This window comes from Cicer arietinum, chromosome 6, assembly GCF_000331145.2.
Source record: "Cicer arietinum cultivar CDC Frontier isolate Library 1 chromosome 6, Cicar.CDCFrontier_v2.0, whole genome shotgun sequence".
NCBI lineage: Eukaryota > Viridiplantae > Streptophyta > Magnoliopsida > Fabales > Fabaceae > Cicer > Cicer arietinum.
The window spans coordinates 55,613,051-55,625,718 of record NC_021165.2 but is presented as its reverse complement, the minus strand read 5'-3'; the positions used below and the strand labels follow the sequence as shown (position 1 = coordinate 55,625,718).

Here is a 12,668-nt window from a genome sequence, read left to right as displayed (position 1 = left end):
AAAAACAAAGAATAATATATCTTAATAATTACAAAACAAATCATTGCATATCTTCTCAAGAATTAGAATAAAATTATATTTATTGAAATTGAAATATATTGGTAATACATCATATATATTTATACTAGATTACTAAACAACCAAATCCTATGAGTACTCATATATAACTAAATCCCTACTAGTACTCCTATATAACTGAATCCCTATTAGTACTCATATATAACTAAATCCCTACTAGTACTCCTATATAACTGAACCCCTACTAGTACTTTTGTTCAACTGAATCCCTATACTTGAGGGATGTTAAACAGAAACATATTTTGACACTCCCCCTCAAGCTGGTGAATAGGTGTTCTCTATGGCCAGGTTGAATACAATTCTTTCAAAGTTGCTACTGTTTAGCCCTTTAGCTAGAAGATCTGCAAGGTTGTCATAGGAGGAGTTATATGGAGTGCAAATTAGGGCAGCAAAAAGGGCCACAATGAAGGTGGCTAAGAAATAGAAATCGCAATGAGGACGAAAACCGCAATGAAGGCGGGAAAAAGGGCCACAATGAAGGTGGCTAAGAAATAGAAACTGCAATGAAGGCGGCAAAAGGACCACAATGAAGGTGGCTAAGAAATAGAAACTGCAATGAAGGCGGAACCGCAATGAAGGCAGCAAAAGAACTACAATGAAGGTGGCTAAGATTTCAGGAAAATAGAAACCGCAATGAAGGCGGAAGGTTTATGCGGAAGCAAGGGCCACAATAAAAGTGGGCGGTAGGTTTATGCGGAAGCAAGGGCCACAATAAAAGTGGGCGGTAGGTTTATGCGGAAGCAAATAGGTATAAAAAAAATCTCAAGTTGCTGCAATGAAGGCAACAAAAAGGGCCATAATGAAGGTGGCTAAGGTTTCATGAAAATATAAACCGCAATGAAGGCGCTTTATCCCACCTCTTAAATTTGGGTTCTGTTGGGGGGTTCATCTGTTAAGTATTCTGCCATTCCTTTACCTTTCAAAAACGTGCGTACAATTTGAGACCACTTCAAATAGTTCTTCCTGTTCAACTTGTGAACGAATGAGAGGTTTTGCAATTCGACTTGGAATATTTTATTTTCTGTTTCAGTCTCGGTTCCATTATGAATCACTACTCCTTCTCCCGCCATAGATGAAAAACAAAAAACAAGTTTCTCTGATTTACAATCTACGAAAAAACGGCGACAATGGTACAACACTCTCCCTCAAGCTAACGCTTAAATTTAGCTTCTTACAAGAAAACAATGTTTTGCTCCACAAAATAATAAAAAAGATGGAAAGGCAACTCATGGATGCATTTGAAGTCAGAGAGAATTGCTATAAATATAGACTAGCCTGATTGATCATCAGACTGAGAGAAATTCATGGCAAGCAATTGAACAAAGCAAGCTTCTTCTTCTAAAAGACTGCAGTTGGAAGCTTCAAAACAATAATATCGGAGACTCAAAATATTTAAACTTGAATATGTTTCAAGGAGAGAGCGACATGCTTCAGGAAGATAAAGGCACAACCAGTACATCACATCATGAAAAGACCTGCAGAGGGGGGGTTGGAGACAGATGCATGCATTCTCACGCACAAATTTGGTGGAGGTGCGTAAGACCCATATAAAGAGAAGATAGACGGCGGTGGATTGCGGCGGTGTTTGTTGACTTTGGATGCGCACTAGAAAATTCAGCTGGTGCTGAATTTTTCTTGGCTCCTAGGTAGTAATTTGAATCGATGTTGCAGTTTGAAGGTTGAACTATCTTCCTTAACCTTTTTGATCCTAGACACAAGCTTCATAAAGCAGTGCCATGAGCTTCTTGCTGCCAAGCAAGATTTGATTGATAAAGCTCAGAGAATTCTGGTTGAGAATATAAATTTGTTGCAGCGTATGAAATCATCTGTTGACATCCCTTTTACCTGTGAAGATGACGTTGCATTCACTAACTTCAAACAGGTGACAGATGAATGGATAAATCAAGAACAGAAAGAAAAAAAAAAGTCATTGGAAAAACACATAGTGAAAGCGGTGCTTTTGAGGGCAGCTGCAGCGTCGTGGCTGGTTGCTAGAAAGGCAGTCGGAGTTGATGGTGACAAATGACTGTATGAAGCCAAAAAATTGAAACACTGAAAAAAAGTGGTGCTGCCGGCGGCATTTGCCGCCGTCGACAGCGGTAGTGAAGCACAAAGTCAAATCACAAAATCAGAACCTGCTCTAATACCATCTCAAGAATTAGAATAAAATTATATTTATTGAAATTAAAATATATTGGTAATACATCAGATATATTTATACTAGATTACTAAACAATCAAATCCTATGAGTATTCATATATAACTAAATCCCTACTTGTACTCCTATATAACTGAATCCCTATTAGTACTCATATATAACTAAATCCCTACTAGTACTCCTATATAACTGAATTCCTACTAGCACTCCTATTCAACTGAATCCCTATACTTGAGGGATATTAAACAGAAATATATTTTGACATATTTCAACACTCCCCCTCAAGCTGGAGCATACAGATTGTAAGCATCGGGCTTGTCACATATATAAGTTATCCTTGGTCCTTGAAGAGCCTTTGTGAAAATGTCTACCAATTAATCATTAGAACCAACAAATGATGTAGCAATCTCGCCAGACACAATCTTCTCACGAACAAAGTGACAATCAATCTCAATATGCTTAATTCGCTCATGAAAGATTGGATTAGAAGCAATATGTAAGGCTGCTTGATTATCACATATCAGACTCATTGTGCCTATATTTCAAAAGCTCAACTCTTGGAGAAGGTGTCTGAGCCATATGAGCTCCTGAGTAGTAAGTCTATAGCTCGATATTCAATCTCAGCACTAGATCAGGCAACAATGTTTTGCTTCTTGCTTTTCCAGGAAATCAAATTACTATCAATAAGAACACAATACCCAGATGTGGACCGTTTATCAGAAGGACTTCCAGCCCAATCTGCATCTGTTTAAGCAACAATATTTGAATTACCTCTCTATGTGTAAACAAGACCTTTTCATGGAGCTCCTTTAATGTTTCTCAAGATTCTAACCACAACGTTCCAATGAATTTCATAAGGGGAATTTAGGAATTGACTCATCACACTCACAATGTATGAAATTTATGGCCTCGTTATGGTCAAGTAATTCAACTTCCCAATTAACATCCTATATCTTCCTGGATTTGGAAATGACTCCCCCTTATCCAGTAGGAGTTTGACATTTGGATCTATCGGAGTGCCAATTGGCTTGCAATCTAACATATTGGTTTCTTCCAAGATATCCAAAACATACTTTCTCTAGGAAACAACAATGTGAAGATGACGTTGCATTCACTAACTTCAAACAGGTGACAGATGAATGGATAAATCAAGAACAGAAAGAAAAAAAAAAGTCATTGGAAAAACACATAGTGAAAGCGGTGCTTTTGAGGGCAGCTGCAGCGTCGTGGCTGGTTGCTAGAAAGGCAGTCGGAGTTGATGGTGACAAATGACTGTATGAAGCCAAAAAATTGAAACACTGAAAAAAAGTGGTGCTGCCGGCGGCATTTGCCGCCGTCGACAGCGGTAGTGAAGCACAAAGTCAAATCACAAAATCAGAACCTGCTCTAATACCATCTCAAGAATTAGAATAAAATTATATTTATTGAAATTAAAATATATTGGTAATACATCAGATATATTTATACTAGATTACTAAACAATCAAATCCTATGAGTATTCATATATAACTAAATCCCTACTTGTACTCCTATATAACTGAATCCCTATTAGTACTCATATATAACTAAATCCCTACTAGTACTCCTATATAACTGAATTCCTACTAGCACTCCTATTCAACTGAATCCCTATACTTGAGGGATATTAAACAGAAATATATTTTGACATATTTCAACACTCCCCCTCAAGCTGGAGCATACAGATTGTAAGCATCGGGCTTGTCACATATATAAGTTATCCTTGGTCCTTGAAGAGCCTTTGTGAAAATGTCTACCAATTAATCATTAGAACCAACAAATGATGTAGCAATCTCGCCAGACACAATCTTCTCACGAACAAAGTGACAATCAATCTCAATATGCTTAATTCGCTCATGAAAGATTGGATTAGAAGCAATATGTAAGGCTGCTTGATTATCACATATCAGACTCATTGTGCCTATATTTCAAAAGCTCAACTCTTGGAGAAGGTGTCTGAGCCATATGAGCTCCTGAGTAGTAAGTCTATAGCTCGATATTCAATCTCAGCACTAGATCAGGCAACAATGTTTTGCTTCTTGCTTTTCCAGGAAATCAAATTACTATCAATAAGAACACAATACCCAGATGTGGACCGTTTATCAGAAGGACTTCCAGCCCAATCTGCATCTGTTTAAGCAACAATATTTGAATTACCTCTCTATGTGTAAACAAGACCTTTTCATGGAGCTCCTTTAATGTTTCTCAAGATTCTAACCACAACGTTCCAATGAATTTCATAAGGGGAATTTAGGAATTGACTCATCACACTCACAATGTATGAAATTTATGGCCTCGTTATGGTCAAGTAATTCAACTTCCCAATTAACATCCTATATCTTCCTGGATTTGGAAATGACTCCCCCTTATCCAGTAGGAGTTTGACATTTGGATCTATCGGAGTGCCAATTGGCTTGCAATCTAACATATTGGTTTCTTCCAAGATATCCAAAACATACTTTCTCTAGGAAACAACAATTCGTGAATTAGATTGAGCTACCTCAATGCCAAGAAAATACGTCAGTCTACCTAGATCTTTGACCTAAAAGTGGTGGACTAAATGTTGTTTGAGTTCCACAATTCCATCACGATCATCACCTGTAACGACTATATCATCAACATGCTGTTGAACGACACTACTAAACCTCCCAAAACATGCATGGAGAGATTGTTTGAATGACCCTACAAAGCTTTATGAAGTCGTCAGACATACCCACGACACTCCCCCTGAGCAACGAAACAAGGTGGTTGCTCGAGATAAACTTCTTTTTCTAAGTCTCCAAATGAAGAAATGCATTCTTTATGTGACTGATACAATGGCCAATGTCGAATAGCAGCCATAGAGAGAAAAAGACGAACATAAGCCATTTTAGCCACAGGTGAGACAATATCACTATAATCAAGACCAAAAACCTGAGTATAACCTTTAGCCACTAGACGAGACGATCAATATGTCCGCTTGAACCAACTTTGATTGTGTATACCCAACGACATCCAACAATAGATTTACCAGGATGAGGTGGCACAAGAGTCCATGTTTGGTTAGATTTTAAGGTTGTCGTCTCATCAATCATAGCATGCCGCCAACCTGAATGAGAAAGAGCTTCTTGCGGAGACTTAGGAATAGTAATGGAAGAGATAGAAGAGGCAAAGGTATTATGTGAAGGTGATAAACGGTGATAACTAAGAAGATTATAAATGACGTAAGGATTATTGGCGGGATGTGTACCTTTACGTAGTGCAATAGAGAGGTCGTCAAACAAGGTAGGCAGATCCGAAGTAGAAGAACAGATCGGAACAGGAGATGAGTCACTTAAATCTTGTGTAGGAAGTGAATTGGCAGAAGGGAAACATGCACGTCGCTGATAAGTTTGCAAGAGAGGAGGACTAGATGGATCTGGCTGGTCAATTATAGGCATGGACAGAGATATCGGAACAAGGTAGGGAATAGGTACTACCTCAGAGATTGGCTAAAATGCAATGGTGGGACAATAACACTAATATCATTTCTGAAACCTTGAATAGCCGAGGAAAACACAGTTAATTGCATGAGCATTCAACTTATCAAGTCCTGGAGTAAGATCATGAACAAAGCAAGTGGATCCAAAAACTCCAAAAAGGATACAAAACAATGGTTCATCGGGGAACAATATGTAGTGAGGACAAGATTGTCTTGGATAACAGAAGATGGCACTCAACATTGATTAGTAACAATGGTTAATCGGGGAACAATATGGAGTGAGGACAAGATTGCCCCAAAACTTGAAAGGAACATTAGCATTGATTAGTAACGTACGAGCTGTTTCAATTATATGATAGTGCTTACATTCAACAATACCATTTTTTTGTGAGGTATGAGGACAAGATGACAAAAAATACTCTTTTGCATTATCACTGTGCAAAACACGAATAGAACAACCAAATTGATTTTGAATTTCCTTAAAGAAATTGTGAAATACACTTAATATTTATGGCCTACAATTGAAGTGACAAAGTACCTATGACCTACAATTGAAGTGACTTGACTTGGTCCCCATACATCAGGGGAAAGAAGACCGGACGTGTTTCCCAAGTTGACAAGATTCACAATCTAAAGACTGCAATTGAGGAACCATAATTCTGAACTTTTTTGAGACTTGGATGACCTAACCAACAATGTAGAAGACTTGGGGACTCCGTACTAGAAGAGGATGCAACAATAGATGAAGACTGAAGGTAGTAAAGTCCTTGGGACTCATATCCTGTACCAAACATCTGCTTCGTACTCTGATCCTGTATAACAAACGAATTAGGAATAAAAGTTATAGAACAATTTAGACTTCGAGTCAGACGACTAATAGAAATTAAATTAAATGGACAGTTGGAAACAAAAAGAACATAGTCAAGAGATTGAAATGGGAGAAGGTTGGCTTGACCAATGCCACTAGCTTTAGTTTTTGAGTTGTCTGCAACAGTAATATGGTGTGGGGTTTTAGGTTGGGATATTTTCGATAAAAGTGATGGATTACCAGCCACATGAAGCTCCAGAGTCCAAGATCCAAGGGCTAACAAATTGGGAGTGAGAGAAGCATACCATAGAATTACTAGTATGAGGCAAAGTTGTTGAGGATGAGGCATGTGAAGCCTTGAAGTGCAGGTATGCCTTGTACTCCTCATTAAACAACATATTATTTTTGGCATTTCTCACTTCAGAGTCTTTTCCAGTATCATTAGACTACGTCACGTTTACTGTTTTTTCTGGAAAGCCAATAATAGAATAACACTTTTCTTCGGTATGACCGAAACGCCTACAGTAAGTGCACTAAGGACGACCTCCACCACGACCTCCTCGGCCACCCCACGACCTCGTTCTCCACGACCTGCATCTTCAAAGAAAATAGAAGACTTTGTGCCAGTTTGAGCTTGAACTCGTTTACCTCTCATTGGGCTTTATTAGCATACGTCATGATGTTATCTTCTGTCGTCTAAAGGATAGCTAAATTATGAATAACATTATACAGACGTTGGAATGAGGTGAGAGAATGAAGTAAATATGTCAATATTCCTTAAGCCTTTGTTTGGCGGTGAGGACAAATTCAGAAGAGAGAATGAGGTGAGAGAGAGTATAAGGAAAGAGAAAGATAGGAGAAATATAGTAGAATTTTGGTATGGTTTGGTTTAAAGAGAAAAATAAAAGAAATATAAAGAAAGAAGTATAAAGTTCTTTCTCTCTTGATTGGTTGAGCAGAAAGTGAGAAGAGAGAAAGAGTAAGATTTCAGACATTGACCAAAATACCCTTACTTTAGAATGAAATTATTTATGCCTCTAAACCCAATAGGGAAATAGGTCCTCTCTCTTCTCTTTTTCTCTTCTCTAACTCTCTCTCCCCTAATTCTATCAAACCATTCACAGTGTAATTGTACAAGTTCCTTGATTACTTGTTAATATTCCTTGAGTATTCAATTTCCTAGATTAGTGCTAATCAATTTGACGTTCAATGTATTTACCGTAACATTATAAATACAATTAGAAGCACACAATTTACAGAGATTACACTATCGAATGTGGGCTCTCAAAATATCCCATGTCAACGTCCGGACATTTGGCGCGACACCCTAGTGACCCAATAACGTGTAGCCCAACCAATCTAGGATAGACTTTGATACCATCTTAGAATTTTGGTTGAACCCAACTCAACTCCAAAAAGGTGAGGTATAAAACTTTTGAGACCGTAGTAGTATTACTACTCAATTTGTGACTCTCAATAGTGCATTAAGAAGCAAGGAAAGCATGATCTCGTATAATCGGAAAATCAAATTCGCATAGACTATGTAAAGAAACTTTGAAAGCCTAATACAAACAAAAACATAACAGCGCAATTATTGGAATTAAGAGAATTTAGAAGAAAACTGAAAAGCATTAAGAAAAAATGAACTCCTGGGTTTATAAGAGGTATCTATTTTCTGTATATTGAACCTTTAGACACTGTCATAACAGAAAAATGTTGTCAAACTAAATACATATCAGTTAGTTACAGTATGTTTACATCCAAATTCATTTCACCGTGGAAACTACAACATGTTTAGTGGCGGAGTCGCAGATATCGCACCGTGTGCGTGAGTGCTGATCGAGGGATAAGTGACGAGCAGAGAGCCAAAGACGAAGACAAACAAAGGCACATGAAGTAAGGACTAAGGAGCAGAGACGACGGTGGGCCGGCCAACAGCGATTGTGGAAACTGTCAAGAGAGTTAGAGAGAGATTTGAGAAGATACAAATCTAATTTTAGTAAGGGTATTTTGGTCATATTACCTAGATTTTTTTTTTGTGTGGATGCGACTAAGCTCCACTCTTAGTTATGTTGTCAGTCTTATATAGCAGCGCCAAGCGGCAAACCCTAAAAATGGGAAAGTGATATCGCATATAGCGGGTTGAACGCCATTGCGAAGGTACAAAAATAATATATAAACTAACCATAAAATACCAACAATATACATAAATACTAAAAAAATAAATAAATACACAATTAAATGAGTAATCATATTTAATAACCAAAATCCAACATCAAAATCAAGTTCTAATTGTAATCGTAATAAACAATACAAAGTACAGAGCAGACAAAATTGAGTCACAAAAAAAACGAAAACGACATAGCAAAAACATAATGATGTTGAATAGAGCAAGAACGGAACAGAACGATGCTTAACGGAGAAAGAAAAGAATGAAAATGGCAGAGCAAGAACGATAACGGCGGAGATAGAACGATAGTGATAGAGCAAGAGTGAAAGAAAGGAAGAACAAAAACAATTTCTTTTTCGATGTTGAACCAAACCCTTTGTGGATTTATAATAATAAAAAATTAGATCTTGAATGGGTGCAAAATGACCCGGATACCCTTAATGAAGAATTAAAATATAAAAAGCATGCGTTTATTAAAAAGCCCTAGAACGGGTCCGATAGCGGGGATCGCAGCCGTGAGCGCCGCTGTCATCGAACATGTTTTCCCAGTTGGTAGTGTTGCAGCCAGCCCCTCCATCGAACTGGGATTGACAACGTAGGTGAAGTGTCACATAGAAAACTTGGAATTATTGTAAATGAGGTAATTATGTTAGCGCAATAAATAAATAGTAATTAGGATAATTGTATATCCTTGTATTTTTATCATTGTTGAAATGCAACATTGTTTCTTTCAATGCATCCTACCTATATATATATATATATATATATATATATATATATATATATATATATATATATATATATATATATATATATATATATATATATATATATATATATATATATATATATATATATATATATATATATATATATATATATATATATATATATATATATATATATATATATATATATATATATATATATATATATATATATATATATATATATATATATATATATATATATATATATATATATATATATATATATATATATATATATATTTATGACGTTTCCAACCATAATTTTCTAATCTAAGTTGTTTGTAGGTTTTCTCGAGGTTCGGTTCAGACAACTCTTCCTCCAAATAGGAAGCTATATGGTCGTCTAAGTAGTTCTGTTGAAGATGACATTAAGAAACTTAGTAATGATGCATCTAATGAACAGAATGCAGCAAATGACTATAAAAGGAATAAAAGGGAGGCAGAGGTCAAGCTTGAGGATCTTGACAGGAAGAAGAATTCTATAAAGGTAAAACGTTTAGACTATTGCTTTGTTAAAAAATATATTTCTAAACAATTCACCAATGTTGTACTGCGTGCACAATTTTGTGTCCTCTTGGTCTATCTAAATGTAAGCTGAATTATCAGTATTTAACTGCTATAAGGATGAAACATAACTTTTCTATATAACTAATATTTGAAGTTTGTTTACATGAAAAGAAGTGGCGAATTTCACAACAATAACAAATAAAGCCTTTTTGGCTCTATAATGTCTTGACCCGAATAGAAATCATCCCCATACCCTTATTTTAAACAAAATTCCCAAACCCATAGCTATGTAGATAGCAACTTTAATGCTCACACCTTTACTCATTTGGAACTTGAATAACTATATACCCTTGTCCATTATTCATATTAGTCAACTTTAATATAGTCTGCATACGTTCCTAAGTCCTAGCTCAACTGACAAATGCCGGATTTTTCGGTTAGAAACGTATACCATTTACTTGGGAAAGCAACAAATTATTTTAGTTTAACTCTATGATATAGAAGAAATTGGAAAGGGGCATACATAATTTTGTAAAGGTTTACAAATCTATTGGTCTAAAGGGAATTTATGACCATTAATAATGTCAACTAAGCTATTATTTACTAGGCCTTGACCATCTTGACTATGGTCTTTTGTTTGCCCCTTTTTTTATGGTATGTGGAAGATACTAATGATCTGATCTACTTCTTTCTTGTTTTCCTCATTCTACTTAAAAATAAAAACCATGATTGCCACAAGCTTAAAAATAACATATATTGATTCGACCTTAAAATCTTCCTTATTTAAATTCTATATGTTGTAAACGATATTAAAAATATCTAAAGAGCATAACATAAAAGTATATTTCATGCGGGAAGAAAAGAATACAACAACAACCAAACCTTATCCTACTAATTAGGGTGGACTACATGGATCAGACGAAGCCATGATTTTCTATGAAATAACACATTTCTTTCCAGCTCATCAATCTCTAGGTCTTTCGTAATAGATTTTCTAGGTCTTTCTCTATCTCTAGCGATTTGACTACCCTTTATTTGATCTACTTTCATTACTACAAAATCTACAGGTTTCCTCTCCACATGTCCAAACCAACTAAGCCAAATTTCAACCATTTTTTCTACTATAGGTGTTTCCCCAACTCTCTTTCTAATTTTGTCATTTATAATTCTAAATCGTCTAGTATTTCCACACATCCAACGCAACATTCGAATCTTTGCTACACTTATTTTATCTACATGTTGGTTTTTTATTGCCCAACACTCTGCCCCATGTAACATCTTTTGTCTTAGAGTTGTGCGATAGAACTTACCCTTCAGTTTGAGTGGTACTTTTTTATCACATTAAACACCCAAAGAACTCCTCCATTTCAACCACCTAGTTTGCATACAATAACTTACATCTCCTTTTATTTCTCTTTCGTTTTGTATTATGGACCCGAGATACTTAAACCATGTGACATTGGTATAGTATGATATTCAACTTTCACCTCCAAGTTGGAGATGTTTCGCCTATTGCTAAACTTGCATTCCACATACCGTACCTTGCTTCTACTCAAGTGGAGGCGATGTGCTTCTAAGGCTTTTCTCCAAGTCTATAACCTCCCATTTAGTTTTTCCCTCGACTCTCTAAGTAGGACTATATCATCTGCAAAAAGCATACATCATGATGCTGATTAGGGGTTTCATGGTACAAAAACCAAACCGCATTGGACCACATTAATGATTTGGTTCATTTATTGAAAACCACTTTCAAATCAAGTTCAGTGCAGTTCTGAACCGGTTTAGAGCTGGTTTATAAATATAAACTAGTTTAATTTTTTGAACAAATTTTTAGTTATGATCAATTTCAAAATAGTTATTTGAAAAAAGAATTTTGAAATTCTTTTGATAAAAAAATATCAATTTTTTTCGAGAAAAATAAATCTAAAAAATTTCGCGATAAAAAATAATTTTGAAATTCTTTTGGCAAAATTTTTTCGATTTTTTTCAAGCAAAATAGATATAAAAAATTTCTCGATAAAAAAAAAAGTTTTGATTTTTTTTCAAAAAGAAATCTGAAATTTTTCACGAAAAAAATGTTTTCGATTTTTTCCTCAAAAATTTTTCAAGAAAAAAATGATTTATTTTTTTTTTAAAAAAAAAACTTAATTGAGGTTAAAAAAATCTAAAATTGTTAAATTGATTTTTGAATTAAGTTTGGCTATCTGAATTGTTTTAGATATGTAGTTCAATTCATGAACCATTTAAATGGTTTGGTTTTTTGTGGTTCAATTAACCAATTTATCAATATGGTTCAATTAACCATATTTTTGTACACCCCTAAATTGCTGGTGCTGACTCTTGGCTTATCTGTTACATTTTGTTTCGTGTGATTTTTTTCTTTTAGAGGTTTTGTGCAAATGCTGGAAGAAGTATTTCTTCTAAGAAGCTAGCTTTGGAGGAGGCAAAGAATCAACAAGCTGCTGAAAGTAGCTCTACACCTTTGTCCTCAGTTGATGAGATTGTTGAAGAAATTTCAGTATGTTCTCTATCATCTAATCTCTAAAAACACATTACTTGTTATAAGCAGTTTTGTTAACAGTTGAAGGTTGAAGGAACAATCATTCACTCTAAAAGTACTCTGTTTCTTTGTTTGGGGGCACATATGGGGCTTGGTATTGTGGGATTCAAGTCTTAGTCGGCGTATGCCTTCTTCCCTA

The 12,668-nt window shown here is 35.5% G+C and overlaps 1 protein-coding gene across 3 annotated transcripts in view; it reads left to right on the top strand.

The window, feature by feature from the left end:
* Positions 1-12,668, top strand: part of LOC101503376 (structural maintenance of chromosomes protein 6A-like) — a 58,966-nt gene that overhangs the window by 29,910 nt on the left and 16,388 nt on the right. For 2 of the 3 annotated variants that reach the window (XM_004514451.4, XM_012719929.3), the window contains 2 exons: positions 9,748-9,949; positions 12,356-12,487. In XM_004514451.4, coding sequence (XP_004514508.1) covers positions 9,748-9,949; positions 12,356-12,487 — 334 coding nt within the window. The remainder of the gene's footprint in view (positions 1-9,747; positions 9,950-12,355; positions 12,488-12,668) is intronic. The other variant, XM_027330518.2, reaches the window with a different exon arrangement.